General features: G+C 47.1%; 1 protein-coding gene and 1 non-coding gene across 2 annotated transcripts; one reads left to right on the top strand and one right to left on the bottom strand.

Annotated features, from left to right (window-relative positions):
- Positions 1 to 7079: 7079 nt before the first annotated feature.
- TRNAR-ACG (transfer RNA arginine (anticodon ACG)) lies at positions 7080 to 7154 on the bottom strand. Its single transcript has one exon. It is a non-coding gene; the product is annotated as a tRNA-Arg (tRNA).
- Positions 7155 to 12425: 5271 nt separating this feature from the next.
- LOC117856124 (uncharacterized) lies at positions 12426 to 13138 on the top strand. Its single transcript, XM_034738562.2, has 2 exons — positions 12426 to 12809; positions 12905 to 13138. Exons 1-2 carry the CDS (start codon positions 12482 to 12484, stop codon positions 12919 to 12921), a joined length of 345 nt encoding a protein of 114 aa, XP_034594453.1. The 5' UTR covers positions 12426 to 12481; the 3' UTR covers positions 12922 to 13138.
- Positions 13139 to 17546: the final 4408 nt, after the last annotated feature.

Raw genomic sequence — 17546 nt, 5'->3', positions numbered from 1 at the left:
GCTCAAGCACAAAACAGAGGAACGACGGTAAGGCAGCGATGGCGAAGGGAACTCCGGTGGGACTCTGGCATTCCCTTTTTATAGCTGCGCGGAAGAGGGAGGGTTGGAGCAGCACGAAGACCGGGGAGAAAGGATGGAGTGTGCTGCCGGGGCGGCGATTGAGCAGCTGGGCGGCGGAGCAGGACTTCAGGGATGACACCGTCGGCCAGTGGGCACCAGAGACAGGGCAGCGCAGGCGCGGTTTTGCCGGTGGTCGAGATTTGGCGGAGGCGGGCATCGTCGTGGGGCGGATATGATGGATGTGACCAGGGGAACGACGCTAGAAGCGAGGGCGCACAGGTGAGAAGACAGGCGGGCTGCGGCTGTGCGGGCGAGCGCGAAGCAGCGGTCTATCGGGGCGCAGCTCTGGCAAGGTGGAAAAGGAGCTGTCGCGGCCGAGGTCGGGGTTGGCGGTGGAGGAATCGTCGCGTAGCGCATCTAGGGTGGCGCGACTGTGGAGAGGCGGCAGAAAAGCCGGAAGGCCTCGGGCCTTGCAGCCGGGGGTCCGACGCAGTGATGATGGGCGCAAGCCGCGAGGTGGTCTGATGCAGCAGGCGGCAAAGTTCTGCCACAATAGCGACGGAGCACTAAGGCGCGGCCGGCGAGGGCGCGAGCGAGACGAGATGCTGCAGAAGGGGTTGCAGAGGGGCTTTCGCTGCGGTTGGGGAGGAGGGCGCGGGAATCCCTCCGGTCGCAGCCGGCGACTGGGCGGAGCGGCGGGGGTCGGGGAAGTTGAGCCACGCGGCGGGGGAAACTCTGAAGCGGGCATACTACTCGAGTGCGTCTGCCTCGGGAGATCCGGGGGAAAAGATTGCGGGTCCACCCGTCAGTCTCGGTTTCTCCTCTGCTCAAGACTGAAGAGACACTGCGGGTGAGACTTTGAAGGAACTGGCGGGGTGTGTTGGGGGTCTTCAGGGGTCGGGACCGGAACTGGAGGTTGAGCACTTAAGCTCAGGGGAGCCGAGATATGGGATCAGGGACTCGTATTAAGATTAACTCGAAAGATTTGGGGCCGGTCGTCACACCAGCGCTCCTGTGCGCGGCGTCGACCGTCGCGAGCCCCGCGCACTGCCGCGTGGGCCCATGCCGCTCCGACCGCCGCGCCCATGCTGGTTGTGGGCCCCTGGGCACCGGCCCCCGAGCGACGTGGTTGGGGTGACGGCATGGTGAAGAGGAAAGCTCCCGTTTTCATGCACCTCGCCCCACCCCACCTCCGTCGTCACCGCACCGTTGCCCAACGGATCCTCCGTCGTCAACCCTCCGAAGCTACCCTCCCGTGAGGCGTCCACTCCACTGCCAACGGGAAGCACCACTTCCTCCCGCATCGTCGTCTTCGTCGCTGACCCCAGCATCTCGGCCACCATCAGGTTAGGACGAATTCGGTCGATCCAATCACTATCATGTCAACCTGCAATGGAGGTTGTCTCCGGGGGAAGGGAGGGCAGCGGCAGTCGGCAAGCAACGCAAACAGAGGCGGAGGCCGGGACCTCACACCCCCCCTCAATGACATCCATCCCCTCCAGATCCGAAACTAAGGCCTCCACATCTAGCAATTGGGGGCTCGATTTTGCACTTGATTAGAACGATTTGGAGTGGATTATTGAAGGGAGGTGGATGGAAACGAGAAGAAGAGGAGAACGCACTCCTGCTCATGGTGGCTAGAGGCGTTATGGCCTAGCGCTAGAAGCGGGAGTGAGGCTAGGCACGGGGCGGACGAGCGCTTGCCTGGGCGGCGGCAAGGACGGCAAGATGTGCAGCGCCTGGGTGATGGCGAGGATGGGGCAAAATGCGGGTGGCAGCGATGGACGAAGAGGAAGCGACCGGCTAGATGACTATGAGTATGGGGGAATCGAACGAATGGATAGCGGAGGTTAAACGGTGAATTTTTTTATTTCCATGTGTGGGTCCCACGTAATAAACAGATGGTATTAAACCACCCACAAATGTCTTCTACTACTATACTTGCAAAGAGAGGACTACTAGGGACAACACACCAACATATTAGAAACAAGCGAATAATAATGTGAGAGTAAGTAAGGACCATAGCGACGTACGGACATTTCTGCTAGTAAATAAATAAAGTGTGGAAATCGGAACCATTAATTAATACGCTTGCCTAGGCTGTCCCGAAACACGAATATACCGGAATACACCTCCTCACCGGCTTAACGTAACCGCAGCGCATGCGCATCCGAGTCGAGCGGGTCGCCTGCCTTGCTTCTGCTGAGCTGTCACCCCGCTCCACCTGCGTCCACCGCACGCAAGCGTCCGGATCCGCGTGGCGCCTACGCCAACCAATCCCGAGTCGCCCACGCATCCGACCTGTCCTCAAATGCACCGTCCGATCCGCCTGCAAATTTCCCCTCCGCCGCGCGCCATCTTTCCAAAATTTCCCCTTCCCTCCGCCGCGACTCCCATCCCTGATCTCTCACGAGTCATGAGCACTCGCGATCCCATTCCCTTCTGATCTCAATCCCGCCGCCGCCGCGTCCACCGCAATCGCGATCCCATCAGATCTCAATCCTGCCGCCGCCGCCGATGATGGCCGCTGACGGGACCCAGCTCCTGCGCGCGGGTGCCTTCGCCTTCACCTTCACCATCGACGGCGCCATAACCACCGTGGTGGCGGACGACCCCGTTGAGGAGGAGCTCGCGCGCCGGCGCGACTGCGACGAATCAAAGAAGATGGACAGCGACGCATCCAAGAAGAGGGACGGCGATGAGGCGAAGAAGAGGGGCCGCGACGGGGCGAAGAAGAGGGGCCGCAACGGGGGCCTTTACCGGCGGGAGGAGTCCGATGAGGAGCGGGGGTGGTCGTCCGCGGTCGTGGAGCGCGGTCTCGCCCTGCGCCATCGGGGAGGCTCCGCGTCCTGCTTCCGCCCCCGTTGTGGCTTGATCGTGGGCGAAGGGGCCGCCGCGTCCGGTGCGCTGGGAGTCGAAGCGGAAGCTGCTGTGGCGGCGGAGGAGCTGCTAGTTGATCCGACCCTGGAGTTCTTCTACCTCGCCGTCCTCTAGGCTCTAGTCAGGCAATGGCATGCTTATGTCTGGACAGGTGCCACGACTTGCAGAGATTCAAAGTTCAAGACTTGCAGAGATTCAAAGTTGCAGATTGGACTTGTCACTCAACTCAAGACTTGCAGATTGGACTTGTCACTCAGCTCAAGACTTGCAGAGATTCAAAGTTCTGATTCTTTAATTTTTAGACTTAGAGTCAGATTCTAGTTGGAAGCCTCAAACTTTAGTGGTATCTGTAGGTTCGTAGTTATCGACTTCATGTAATCGCTACATGTGACATATCAATCAAAGCAATGGATCACAGTTTATATTCTTTTTAGCTGTGATCTTATCTTATGTTACTGCTTTGATCCATTTACTGTTCTGTCTCTGATACTGGATTGATTTCTCACTTTCCAGTAACCAAACTGAAGGGGAGTCCATGTGCTAAATTTGATTATTATACTGCTGCGTATGTTCATGGATCAAATTCAATCAACTGTTTCCTTCTCTGCAAAATTGGCCTTCTCCTCATCTTTCTTGTTCAAATTTGCAAATTTTTCATCAATGCTGGATTGTTACCATTTTTCAACTAGTAATTAATTGAATAATTTTGTTACTCCTGCGCAACAACATCACAAAACAGAGAGTCACAAAGTGATGATCGTTTTATTTGTAACATCACAAATGCACCGCTACGAGTCTTTCCAGGAAACTCGATAAATTCAGATTGTCAGCACTGTTATATTCACAAGTAAATTATTGCTTCTCTCTACTCTAATGCACTTTTGCCCTTGGTAATAATCATTCACCGTGGATTGCAGGTTACTTGTAGACTGAGGCTCCGTATGAGCAGCTGCCGCCCTTCATCAGAAGCAGAGCCCCTCATCAGCTAATTGCTGTTACAAGATAAGATGGCCAGTTTAGGTGGCGATGATGCTGGTGATCCTAAACAGAAACTCGGTGATGGTGTGCATCACTCACGCCAACAGCATGCAGCAGGAATGAGGTTCAATTACGGCAGCAGAGATGAACCTCCTCATTCCTTTGAGTTTGAGCAGACGCAGAATGGTTCAGTCTGTGCCAGTCCATAGAAGCAGTACTATGATGCGACCATCTGATGACGGGCAGTCAAGCTCATCTTCCTCCACTCGCCAAATGCTCGGAAGCCAGCACGCCAATGATTGGTCCTCGTCTTTCCGCTCGGTAGCATCCCCATCTTCCAGACGCCTCACGACGGTGGCCTTTGTGAAGAAGATCAACTGGAGCTCACTGCAGGACAAGTCCAATCCAAGGAGTGCGTCAGAAACCCCATTATTTCTGCTTGAGTTCCATACAGCACCCTCTTGTGTCTGTTGTCTGAAGCTGGCTCCAAACTTTGCTGCTTTGTTGTAAAAGATGAACTTGTGATCATAGCAAAGATGATAGTGTACATTATGACGTTATTCACAATTTACAGTAAACATGCAGCGAACGGTTGCTCTGTTGTTCATCTTCTTACAGCCAGCCTGCCTGCCAGCAGGCATCAGTTGATTTCATAGTTGTGTCCTATTCAACCATATGTTTCTACTCACCGCTGGATGCCTGTATTCTTAAGCGAGGTGATAAGACTGTCAAAGGGCCAGTTGTTTGGCTCTTTATAATTGTTTCCTGAGCTCTGTGTTGATTTGCAGACATCTTCTGGAAATAGAATTATTTTGGACCTCTGACAATAGAAGTTTGGTATGCTTGCTGACTACTGGAAAAAGATTTGTACAAGTTGCTGAGCAGGGCATTATAATTTCTTTTTGTCAGCCGTATTTTGACAAACATACACTGGAACACTTTGTTAGAGTTTGTGGTTATCCAACAACCTTAGACACTAATCCTGCCAGTAAGGGGGTGTTTGTTTCTTAGGAGCTAAACTTTAGCCCTGTCACATTGGATGTTTGAATACTAATTAGGAGTATTAAATATAGGCTAATTACAAAACTAATTGCACATATGAAAGCTAATTCGCGAGATGAATCTATTAAGCCTAATTAATCCATGATTTGACAATATGATGTTATATTAACCATTTGCTAATGATGGATTTATTAGGATTAATTGATTCGTCTCGCGAATTAGCCTAGGGCTTCTGCAATTAGTTTTATAATTAGCTCATATTTAGTTCTTCTAATTAGCATCCGAACATTCGATGTGACGAGTGCTAAACTTTAGCCCAAGGATCCAAACACGCCCCCTAAGTATCTTCTTTACTATTTCAAGAGTGCTGTTACCAAAGTAAGATTCAGACATTCACGTAATCACGAAGCACATATATGATATATATATAACTGTTTCCTACCCTGTTGAAGGAATTGAAATTTCTTTGATTGTTTACCCTGTACCCACATTTGATTGTTTAACATATAAGTATTTTGTTCCATTATCTTCTTCGTAACAAATAAAAATGCGTACTTCTAGGATTTGAATTTCAGTTGTCTCATGAAATGCTCTTAGGATTTAGGAATCTAGTTGGACAAGCAATTCTTTCATGATTTTAAGTGGTAATAGAACTTGTTTTTGAAAAGGAAGTGGTAATAGAACTGACTCAACGGCCCGCGTCGTCTCTATCGGAGGCGGCACGGGCGGAAACCCAGCCCCCGCCGCCAGCGCCCCCAGCTCGGCTCTGCCGCCGCTCGAGCAGGCCGTCGGAAGCCCGACCGGCTGCAAGGACGGTGGAGCATGTTTCTTCCCTTTGCGTTTCCCCTCCCTTCTCTCACCCCTTCCTCCTCCTTCCTCCTTCCCCCTTCCATGGTGGTGGCATGCCGGTGATGCTCCGACCAGGTTTGTGGACCAGGCGGTTGGATCCGCCACACTAGGATGCAAATCTGCGATGGTTGCGTGTCCTCATCGCGGGGAACGGCGCACGGCGTTCCCGCGTGCCAACGCGGCAGCCCGGCCTGGATCCGGCGACTGCTGAGGCTGACGGCGCCAGCGGTCATCGGGCCTCCTCTTGGGCCCTTCAACGACATCGGCATGCGGCCTTGGGTCGACAACAGCGACGCCACGTGGTGAAGGTAGCGTGCGGCCTGGGGCTGCCGGTGCTGTTGGGGCGCGGCCTTGGGAGGCACTACCCCAGTGCGGCATCCATGCGCTGATGCAGCTGTGTGGCAACGGCCTGCGGCCTGTGAAGCATCCCTGGCGTGGCAACCTTGCGGTGACTCACCGCAGGGCATTTCTGCAGGCTCTAGCGGTGCTCCTGTGGCTGGCAATGGTGCTGCTACAGTGGCTGGTGGCCCCCTTGGACGCCCGATGTGGGGACGCCCGCATTGCGTGGTTGCTGGTGGCCGCGGGGACGCCCGCGGTCGCCACCGCCCACCGGTGTTCGATGACGGATCAACGGCTTCTGCAGCACGGCATGAGTGGTTGCAGTTGGGGGTGTGCACGGGATTGCACAGGATTGAGGCCTCGGCGAAAGCTTTTCCCATCTTAGAGCCGATGATGACAACGTCTTCGGGTGCTGTTTACTTCCTTGAAAGCGTCAATCGAATTGCCCTTTTCCCTCTTGCATGTGTGCTTCCTGAATGTACATCCAGACTATATGGTCAGGCGACGGTGGCACCTATAGCATCATACCTCTCTTAGAGGTGTCGCTTTGGAAGCTCACCACACATACCTACCTATTGCGCCGCTTCCATGGTGTTCTTTTATTTTAATCAAAAAAGAAAAAGAAAAAAAAAGAGAGATGCCGGTGTTGGTGATCTTTGTGCACGTGCCGTGGTGGTGGTGATGTAGTGGCGTGCCGAGGCTGAGTTGAGTGAAGTGCGGCTCGTGTCGATGGCTCAATCCGACCTATCGAAGATTTGATGAGTTGGCTTGTGTCGATGTCCCCATCCGACCCGGTGCCTGATTCGTTAAAAAAAACTGATCCATTGCTATGAAGCTTTTGCAATATAGAGCTAAGAATAAATTTTTCTCCTGATGGTTTCTTAAATCAACGCTTAGGGCTAAAAAAAGATTCTCTTGTAACTTCCTATGATTATGGACGTATTTAGATTCTGATGGAAATTTAAAAAAACCGACTCCGCTGGGGGGATCGAACCCAGAATCTCTGGTTCCGTAGACCAGCGCCTTATCCATTGGGCCACGGAGTCAACTGTACATTTTCGTGAGCTGAAGCTTATTGGCTGAATTAAGCAATTAGCACATTAGTCAGCGCTTCCTGTACTAATGGCAAATACTCCAGTTAACACTGCGTCCCAAAAGTAGGAATTAATAAGATGTTTTTTTTTTGGAAAGCTACCGCAATGTTAAACGGAACCTCTTGCGTGGTCATTGGCTCATTGCTCAAATAGCATTCTTACCTCTCTGCTACCAGCCAGTAGATATCATTAACAAATTCGTAGACAATGACATATGAACGATTTTGACCTTAGTTATTTTTTAGTATTTTTTAAAATGAATCTAACCGGAGAGCTGCTGATTATATTAATAAACCAGAAGGCACAGCTAGTAATAACTGTCCAAAAAAGTTGACAACATTGAGTTATTTTTCGGAACGAACCAAGAGTTGCTGATTATATTAATAAAGAAGAAGGCACACCTAGTAAATAACTATCAGGGTTGACAACAGAAGAAACAACAACTAAATCCCTAACAACTAAGAGGTAACTATGACTAATGGGATGTTTGTTTCCAGGACTAAAGTTTAGTCCCTGTCACATCGAATATTTAGATACTAAGTAGAAGTATTAAATATAGGTTAATTACAAAACAATTGCATAAATGAAGGCTAATTTGCGAGATGAATTTATTAAGCCTAATTAACCCATGATTAGCATATATTTAATGTAGCATCACATGGTCAAATCATGGACTAATTAGGTTTAATAGATTCGTCTCGCGAATTAGCCTTCATTTATACAATTGGTTTATAATTAACTTATATTTAATACTCCTAATTAGTATCTAAACATTCGATGTGACAGGGACTGTCACTGGAACCAAAATCCCATCACAATTCCACTAGCAAACAACTTCACTCACAGCACATCCCAGAAAGGCACGCCAAACCCATTAACGCGTTGAGGAGGTACGGTGGCAACAACTCCACGAACCTTTGGGCGTGGCCAGTATGGTCATCGAAGGAGAGCTGGCCTGTGGGTGCCTCGGCCTTGGGGTGCCAGTGGTCGTGCAGTGAGAGAGCCGCACTTGGTGTGCGGGGAGGTGCTCCACCTCCGCATGATGCTGGATTTGGTTACCTTGCAACGAGAGTGCTGCGCCTGGTGCGCAGGGAGGTGCTTCACCTTCGCATGGTTTCGACAACCTCCATCTGGCCTTGCTTGCTTCGGCTTCGCTTTCATCCTCTTCACTTGGTTGTTGCTTGTCTCTATTTCTATGCGGCACTCCCCTTCAGGGCATCCTTCCCCGTGGAGCGCGTCGATGTGCGCTGAACTGAGTGGCACCTTGAGAAGCTTTGGCTTATTGCGAGCGTCCATGAGCAACTGCAGGTGCTTAGCACTACTCGGTCTCCCAAGGCACGGTGAAGAGTGATTCAGGTCAAGGTTAATCCTGGCACGTTGCCAACCTCTCTTGCCTTAGTTTGGGCTACCTAGTTGCTTGGTGTCTAACCGTGAAGGAGGTGTCTTCATATCTGGTGCGCATTTGGGTTCTTCCTTGGTGCATAGATGGCAAGCTTGTTCGATGTGTGGTTCTACCCGACATTCGACTTGAGGTTACACCTTTGGAGCATGAATTGCTCGGCTCCCTTATGAGGTTGTTTTGTTTTGTTTTGTTCCTCTCAGTTGCGTTCAGTGCTGCGATTGTAATCCTTTGTGACTCCCTATACCCCTTTCTATCAATGTATCCTGATGACCGTCCTCGTTGATGAGGATGGTTGCCTGATCTTATAATATCGCTTTGAAGAGATGAATTTCAGGTGGACTTTCTTAGCCCCGCGTTGACTCCTAAAAAAAGGCCTTAAAAGCCTTCTTGCCTAGCATTTATCTCTTCTCTGCAACCATCAAGCTGATGCTGTCATCTTCCAATCCTCTTCGTCAATCCTACCTTATTTTTAAATCCAAACTCTGACGCAAACTATGGTGGGTACAATCAGCCCATCACAGCTCCTACCATCAGCCCCTCCTTTCGAGCAGAAATGCCAGCCTGCATGGAAGAGAAGAAGACAGATGAAAAACTACATAGTGGATCCAAGTTGCGGCAAGACTAAGCCCCCATTTGGGACTGCTTCTCGGCTGGCTTCTCAAGCTATTTTCGCCGAGGCCCTCCCAAATGGGACCTTCCCAAATGGAGAAATACAAAACAGCTTCACCACGCAAGCTGCACAAAAGACAAAAAAGTGGCTTCTTCTGGCCTCTCATTCCAACAGTTGCTTTCCATACTTGTACATGGATTGTGTGGAGGGTATCAGGGCAGTAGGCGGAGGTGCAGAGGCAGAGGTGTTAGCGCAGCAGCACGGAGACGCGACGGAGGGACAACAGGCTACCAATGTGCCAACGCGAGCTAGAAATGTGTGCAGATCAACGGCGGTTAGTGTGGAGCAGAGGCATGACAACATGGAGGTGCGGCGGTGGATGGCATGGCACTGGCGTGGGTGCAGGTGCGGCGGCACTGGTGAAGTAGGGAGCGCCCATAAAGGTATGGAAAGGACCAGATAAGTACAGAACGGATGTGAAGGAAAGGGGAAAAATAAGGAAGAAGAAGATGAAGAAATGTGACGGAAAGTGCGAAGCTGATATTACCAGCGTGCCACTTGAGCTGCCGGCCGGGGGCCACCGGGCCAGCGCCCGTGGAGCTGCGTGCACCTAGGTGGATGCAGGTGTTTTTTCTTTCCTATTTTTCACGTCATTTGTAATTAAATAAATATCATTTATCAGTATAAGTTACATGTGTAGGTTGTTTAATAGCATTCTTATAAAAGTTGTAGCAACATTATGCGTATCAGTTGTGTATATCACAAAAGTTTTGTTATAAATTTATCAAATATGTTGTTGTTAGAAAAATAGATATGTGTATAAATCATATGTATAAATTATATTTTGTATAAATGAACATTCAAAGTTGTCCCTTACAAATTGTATGTACAAGTTGTACGCATAAGGTCCATATACCATTAAAATTGTGCTAAAAATTATCTTATAAGAAACTGTTATAAGAAACTGTTAGTACGAAGTTATGCATCAAAATTATGTCTATAAGTTATGATATTCTAAAATGGAAAGTTGCGGAAATTAAAAGTTTTCAAAAATGGAAAATTTGGGGGACCGGAGGGGATGTTGGAGATTGAGGGCTGGCGGCCATCCTGGCGCGCAACGATTACAAGTGCCCAATGGAAAGAGAAAACGAAAAGAAAAGAAGAGGAAAGGAAATTGGAAGAAAAGAGAAAAAAATGAACATTTGACCTACTCTATTCATTATTAAAAAAACTAGCAAAAGCTACCAGCAAGTGAGAGTAAAAAAAGCTGCTTTTTTCAGCTGACCAAACTTAGAACTGTTTTTGGGAGCTAGAGACGTACCAAATAGATCCTAAAACCTCCTCCAAACAATACCGATAAGCTAGCTCATAGGAAGCCACTCATCACTTTGCTTACATGGAAGAGAGAGAAGGTAAAGTGCACTATCTCTTCTTCAAACTCATAGAGAGAAAGTTGGCTACACACTTTATTGATAGAGAAAGGTGTTGTGGGACCCAAGATACTTTAAGCAATGTACTATTAGACAAATCATTGGAGAGGTAAACTTTTTACTTTACTATCTCTTATATGAGCTTTTTCGCACATCTGAAGATGCACTATGTTGTGTTTTCCCGCGGAAAGCAGTAGTTAGTTCAATAGAGAATGCAATCCCGGGACTAGTTGATCGAGCAGTACTAGTGTCATGAATAGTTAGCTATGTTGCTTAGTGAGATGCTGCAGCTGGAAAAACGACTGCTCTCAGACTTGAGTTGTGAAGTGATAGCTCTCTTGGCGAAGAATGAATAGTAGAGACAGCAGGTAAAGCAGTTGGGACAGCTAGTGAAGCTTTCGCCCTTGCTTGTCTTGTCCAAAGCCAACTCTTTCTTTTAGGCATGCAGGAAAAGCTGTTCCAGGACTACCAACCCCAGCTACTGATTTCTTATAAGCATCCTCCGACCAAGTGAGTGATTTGTGAAGTGTTTTTTCCCCTATCTCCTATGATACCCGGCTGCTCGATTTGGTATGTGTTAGATGAAGCATCCATAGTAATAGGTATAGTATGAATCCTCTCAGCAGTGACCCCTCTCAGGCTCTAGGTAATGAAATGTGAAATGAATTGGAATGATTTTAGAATGACTAGTAAATGATACTAACTCATCGCACCACTTTCTTTCTGTCATATACCATCTTGGAAGAATGTAGATTGCATTCATCGCAGGGTCATTTCCTGAAGGAGGCTTGTACCAGCTCTTCGTCATCATAAATAGCAAACCAATCCTTGTTTATTACTCAGCATTTTCATTCTATAATTCTTGGTTAACCATTTCATTCTATTTCTTCTGTGTGTTGCGTTCATTATGCTGTTTCCAAAACCTATCACTTATACCAGTGCAGATCTGATTTATGTGCATCCCTCACAGTGACTACTATTCTTGTGTACAAACCTATGGTGGATAAACCTCTATGGTGCATGCATATCTGTTTCACCTAACTTGTCTTAGTCATTCCCACATTGAATCGAAACTCTCAATGCCCATCGAGTCATCATATCTCGACTGAGCAGAACCAATCCAATAGGATAATCAATATGTTCTACTATTCCCTATATACCTCAGCTTGTTCCGCGGCGCTTCTATGAAGTTGTTTTCCTTGTCTCCGATTTCAAAGCTGAATGGATGACTGAATCAATGCAGATCAATTGGCGGTCAATCACCCGTGTATATCCCCTTTCTTGCTCACACTCACAAGGAAAAGAAACAAGCAGGCAAGTATTAGTTGTACAGTGGTTGGCCAGGGGACCAATCAGTTGATGGGACCAAGTTTTAAAGTAGTGCATTAGCTTAACCATTGGAGAGGGGTGTCATTTTAGTGCATCACCCACCAAACTAGTATAACAGGCTCGTTCACAAATGTGTTGAGCCAATGATTTAACTATGTGCCGACATACAAGCGTGCTGATCCCATTGCCAATTCCATCATAGTTCGGTGCCGGTTGATGGCCTGATGCCGCATTCACACACCAGATCAATATAAGGCCACCACGTACAGCCCACTAGCCGGCCGGTTTGCAACTACCTAATCAAGTGACCATTCACTATTCGAAGTGGAGACACCACCTCCAGCAGTAATGTCATGATGCAACCAGTGAGTGCCAGCTCCATTTAGTCTTTTGAGCGGTCACAGAACTACCACTGCCTCAGTGTCACGAGATCTATATAAGAAGCACCAGCCATGTTGGAGACAGAGCAGCAGCAGCAGCACAAAGTGTAATCAAACTGAGTTGCACTATGAGGCCGCTCGTTGTGCTCGGTCTGGTCCTTGTGGTCGCCGGGGTCGCGCTGGAGGGCGTCGCCGCCGCCGGGGAGTGCGGGAGGGCCTCCGCTGACAGAATGGCGCTGCGGCTGGCGCCGTGCATCTCGGCGGCCGACGACCCGCAGTCGACGCCGACGAGCAGCTGCTGCTCGGCCGTACACACCATCGGGCAGAGCCCCAGCTGCCTCTGCGCCGTCATGCTGTCCGGCACCGCCAGGGCCGCCGGGATCAAGCCGGAGGTCGCCATTACCATCCCAAAGCGCTGCAACTTGGTCGATCGCCCCGTCGGCTACAAGTGCGGAGGTACATACGTGCACGTATTTTAAGAATCTAGCTAGGCCTGAACCGAATCCTACAAAACTCTGTGCTCATCACCTGAATTTGTTTGACTCCCACAGACTACACGCTGCCCTGACGACCTCATGACTGATGCCGCGCTAGTGATCAACGAGATGGATGCCACGGAAGGCTTTGTGTGTTGGAATAATTGAGTCCGCGCGAACCATTAACGTGGACGAGGGGCTGTAGCCCCCAATCACACTGAAGTGTGCATGTCGTGTATGTTGTTGTCAAAATAATCTATTACTTCGTCAAAATAAAAAGGAAAAAGAAAAGAAACGACACTTAACAAAGAGGCTGCCAGCAGGCCCCAAAAGGCGCAACCTTCGAACCCATCATTGTGTTGAGGAGGAGGTCCGGTGTCAACAATTCCTTTAGCAGTCAGCGTAGCCTTAAACTGCATCCTTACGAAGTTTCCCATGATTTTCAAGAATGTCCAGATCTTTTAACACACTAAACTAGGCAAGGAGGGTACTTCGACGCAACTGATCTATTGTAGGACTTGCACTGACATCATGCTGGCATGGACGGTGGTGAAGGTGGGTATATGAGGACACCAGGCCCTCGCCATTCTTAGCTGAGAAGACACTCTCCGAATAACCTGACGTCGTATTACAACTATAGGAAGGGACCGTGACATCCTAAGAGGGGAGTAAATTGCATGTTCTAAAATCTAAGGCTCCAAACACATATAAAAACCTATTCCAATTTCTATCTAGATGTGCACTAGGTTTTTCTATGTATTGCTATCTCTACCGTAAAAGAGTTTTGCACTCTAGGTTCCAATCCTATAAACTACACATGGCAATTCTAGGAAAGGTAAACGCAGAATTGTAAGTGCAATAAGAAATGCGGAAGTAAATGAGGTAGAGAATGCAACCTCCCGGCGTGATGACACGGCAATTTTTACCAAGGTATCAGAAAGCAAAGTTTTCCACTAGTCCTCGTTGTTGGAGCCCCTCTCAAAGGGAATGCCCGCGCAAGGGCATAAACTCTCCGGTCAAGTAACTCCGTAGGATAGCCGACAGACCTTCCCCACATGCAAGTAGGTCTTCATCTAGCCTCTCCCGGATGCTCGTTGTCGCTCTTCACTTGGTAAAGCTACGGCAAAACACCTAGGGCCTCTCGCTCCTCCCTATCACAAGCACCAGCGGCCACTCCACAAACGCGGTTGGAGGGTCTCGCAAGACTTACAAGTCCCGGATTTACAACTCTTGGTGTGCGCAAGCACCGATACAAAGGAGGTGTGCAAATCTCGCCTAACTCTAGGCTAATCCCTAAAGCAATACGCTAATAAGCCTAAACTAGCACTAATCAAGACCTAAGCCGTATACTAATTGCCTTAATCTTCTCTTTAGCACTTTGGTGGATAGAGAACTTGTGTGTATGTGAGAATCAAGCATATAGCTTCTCCAAGCTCTAACACCCTTCAAATAGCCGGTCATTGGGGTATAAATAGAGCTAACCCAAAAACTAGTTGTTGCTCCAACGGTCACAGAAACCGTGGTCACCGACTGATTCAATGCCCCCTGCTGTGCACCACCGAATGAGTCGGTGGTCTCCCTCAAGGTAGCCGTTGAGCCGCTGAAGCCTGGGCCCTTTGTCACCGACTGATTCGGTGACTCTTCTTCAACCTTACCGTATGAATTGATGGTTCTTCTGAGCCGCTGCCTTCTTGCTTCATCGACTGATTCGTTGTACTGCTTCCTATACCCTCATACCAATCGTTAAGGGTATAAAACTTCTTGAAATCCACCCGAGCCGAATCTGAGCCAATCCTGAGCCGAGCCAATCCTCACCGACAGATTCAGTGGAGGCTCACTGTGCCCACCGAATGAATCGATGGTAACAATGCACGCTGCCTTGGCCTTGCTGCTGTCAGTGGTCACAAACTGATTCGGTGACATTTCTTTGTCACCACCGAATGAATCGGTGGATTGAGTCGATGCTCAATTTCAGCAGGATTCGCTTCAATTCTTCACGTATCTTTGTCCCGGTTTCATTACTATCATTTGAGAGCCTTAGAATAAGACTATCTCTGGATTTTTATATCATTTGGATGTCGTAGAATTCTTCTAAGTTTTTCTTTTTCTTATTAATTGATGGTTTTGTATTTCATCCTTGGAACTTATAAAACACCTATAAAGGTACATCTTACAAACACATTAGACCCAGTAACTATATTATCATTAATCACCGAAATCATTATGGTCTAGGGCTATTTTCCTTGCACTGTGCCAATAGACTCTTAAACTATCTAGCACTACGTCAAAATTGATTTGTACTCGCATAAGGAACTTAGTATACTTGTCCATTATTGTCCAATCTCCAATGCATCAATGATGAAATGGCAGTTCATGCCTGACTCGACAGACATTCTATCACCACTCACCACTTGATTGAATTTGATGCAGTCCCTCAAATGCCACGTGCATTGCTAATATTGGAGGCAACATTAAGGAGAATGGAGATTCTCATAGTTTGGCCTTGCGGTAATTTCTTGGGACGGACACGATTTGCAAGATTGCGACTGATGTGTCTACTATGGTGATATATAGCAGAACTACAGAGGACAAATTTGGACATTTATATCGTGCTCAGATTAGGTCGTATCGCCAGCATTTGGGTCTTGATCGATGGCCATCTAGCTAATAAGATTTAAATGGGTTGATTGGCTGTGTATCCTAGTTAGCTGTTGCCACATAGCATCCGTTATAAATTAACACTCACTCTGTTCAAAATTATAGTTCACTTCAACTTTATTCTAAATCAATCTTGTCTAAATTTGACAAAAATTATGAAAAAAAATAACTTCTAGAATACCAAATAAATGTACTAGCCGGACATATTCATTAAAATTAATTTAATATTATAGATGTTGATTTTTTTCTACAAAATGGATTAAAGTTAGAAAAAATTGACTTAGGACAAAACTAAAATAAACTTCAATTTTGGATGGAGGGGCCACATTATAACCAGAAAATCCAAGCAATTTGATTAACAAGGAAATCACCATTTCGAGTGATATAAACTATTTGATCTTGTGGTTGTAACAGGACTAAAACTTATTTGATATCATAGATGTTGTTTTATTTTTTTCTTTAAATGTGGATAATGTTCAATAGATTTGACGAGTGATAAAAGTAAAACACTTATATTTTCAAAGCAATGGAAGTATTTGGATAATAAAAAAAAGGAATTTGGAAATCGAAATCCTTAGTCAGAAATACGCCTCCTCAAGCTCTCACGAAAGGCAGAAATGCAGAATACGCAATGGAAGTATTTGGAGGGGCCACATTATAACGAAACCGCATCACATCGAGTGCCAGGGCCCAGGGCTCGCCGGAATAATAAAAATAAAAATAAGAAAAGGAAAAGACAGCAATCTCCCAACTGTACTACTCCTACTCCTAGTCCTACTAGACCAGTAGCCCTGCACCGCTCGCCGTCACAAGTTTCCAGCTGCCACGCCCGAGTGCAGGATGATTCAGATTCGAATCATCCGGCATATGGTTGGATTTGGATCCCATCCGGCCATCTCCCTCCTCATCCTGGCATCCTCGCTGTCTCCCGCCATCCCGGAAATTTTAGCCGATCGGATACTCGCATCCACTGCAATCGGGGATATTTAACTATTTGTCGTCCTTACGGTTGACACTCCTTTAAAAACTATCCTTACGGTTGCTCCTACATATTTGCCATCCTCGAACAAACAAAGCAACAAAATTGCTACTTTTGCTGACATGGCATGCCACCTCCTCGTGCCAGCGTGGACCGACTATGAAAAATGACCATGCAATTTTTTGAATGGGATTTTTACGGAATCCCCATGAATAGGATGAAACCTTATTCCATGATATTTCCATAAGATTCCTCTTTCTTATTCTTAAGAAAGCCCCGAGAGGGCTTATTTGATCATGATTTCTGTTTTCTCTTTCTTTTCCTTTTTATTTGTTTTGAAAAAGATATCGTCTGATTCTTCTATTGATTCTTTTCCGATCAAGATGTATGGATCCATGTGTCTACATTCTTTTATTTTAGATAGAAGAAACAAATATTTGACTAAGACTAGATTTCATTAATGCAAAAGGATGAAAGAAATATTGTCTTTCAGAAAGAAAAACCTGAGGTTTTTATCTTAAATACTCCTTTTTGGGGTTCTTTATCTCTAATTGAAGAAATTGACTTCATATGTGCATTTTGCTGGCAGCCATAGAGATAGCTGCTCTAGCTACAGTTTCGGAACTTCTTCTGGATCCAAATTAATAAAATAAAGAAATCTATTTTTTCCAAAAGAATAGATAAGATGATATCCCCCTATCTACTAACAAATTCCAAACAAATCTAGAAAACAAGTGTAATTCCTCCTAAACGAGTAAAGTAAACCCATCTCCAATAGTCCAAAAATTCTTATCTTTAGATCACTCTAAGCCGTTTACAAATATTACAGCAAATATAATCAAGGCGCATCCTCCGATACTGTAGAGATGAACCCAATCCAAAATCGGAGGAAAGAGCCTCTATAACGGTCTACAATGGTTGGTCAGTAGTAAAAATTCATAGGAAAACCGGTAGCGACTTGTACTAGAAAACAAGTAAGTGTAGTGCCCTTAAGATTCAAAAATATTATGGAATTAGAGAAATTCGCACGCTCCCCTGCCCTCGTTATGTTAGCCATCTCATCCCCTCTCTCCTGCCACT

This window comes from Setaria viridis, chromosome 5 (genome assembly GCF_005286985.2).
Source record: "Setaria viridis chromosome 5, Setaria_viridis_v4.0, whole genome shotgun sequence".
Taxonomy (NCBI): domain Eukaryota; kingdom Viridiplantae; phylum Streptophyta; class Magnoliopsida; order Poales; family Poaceae; genus Setaria; species Setaria viridis.
This window is presented reverse-complemented; position numbering and strand designations above follow the sequence as displayed.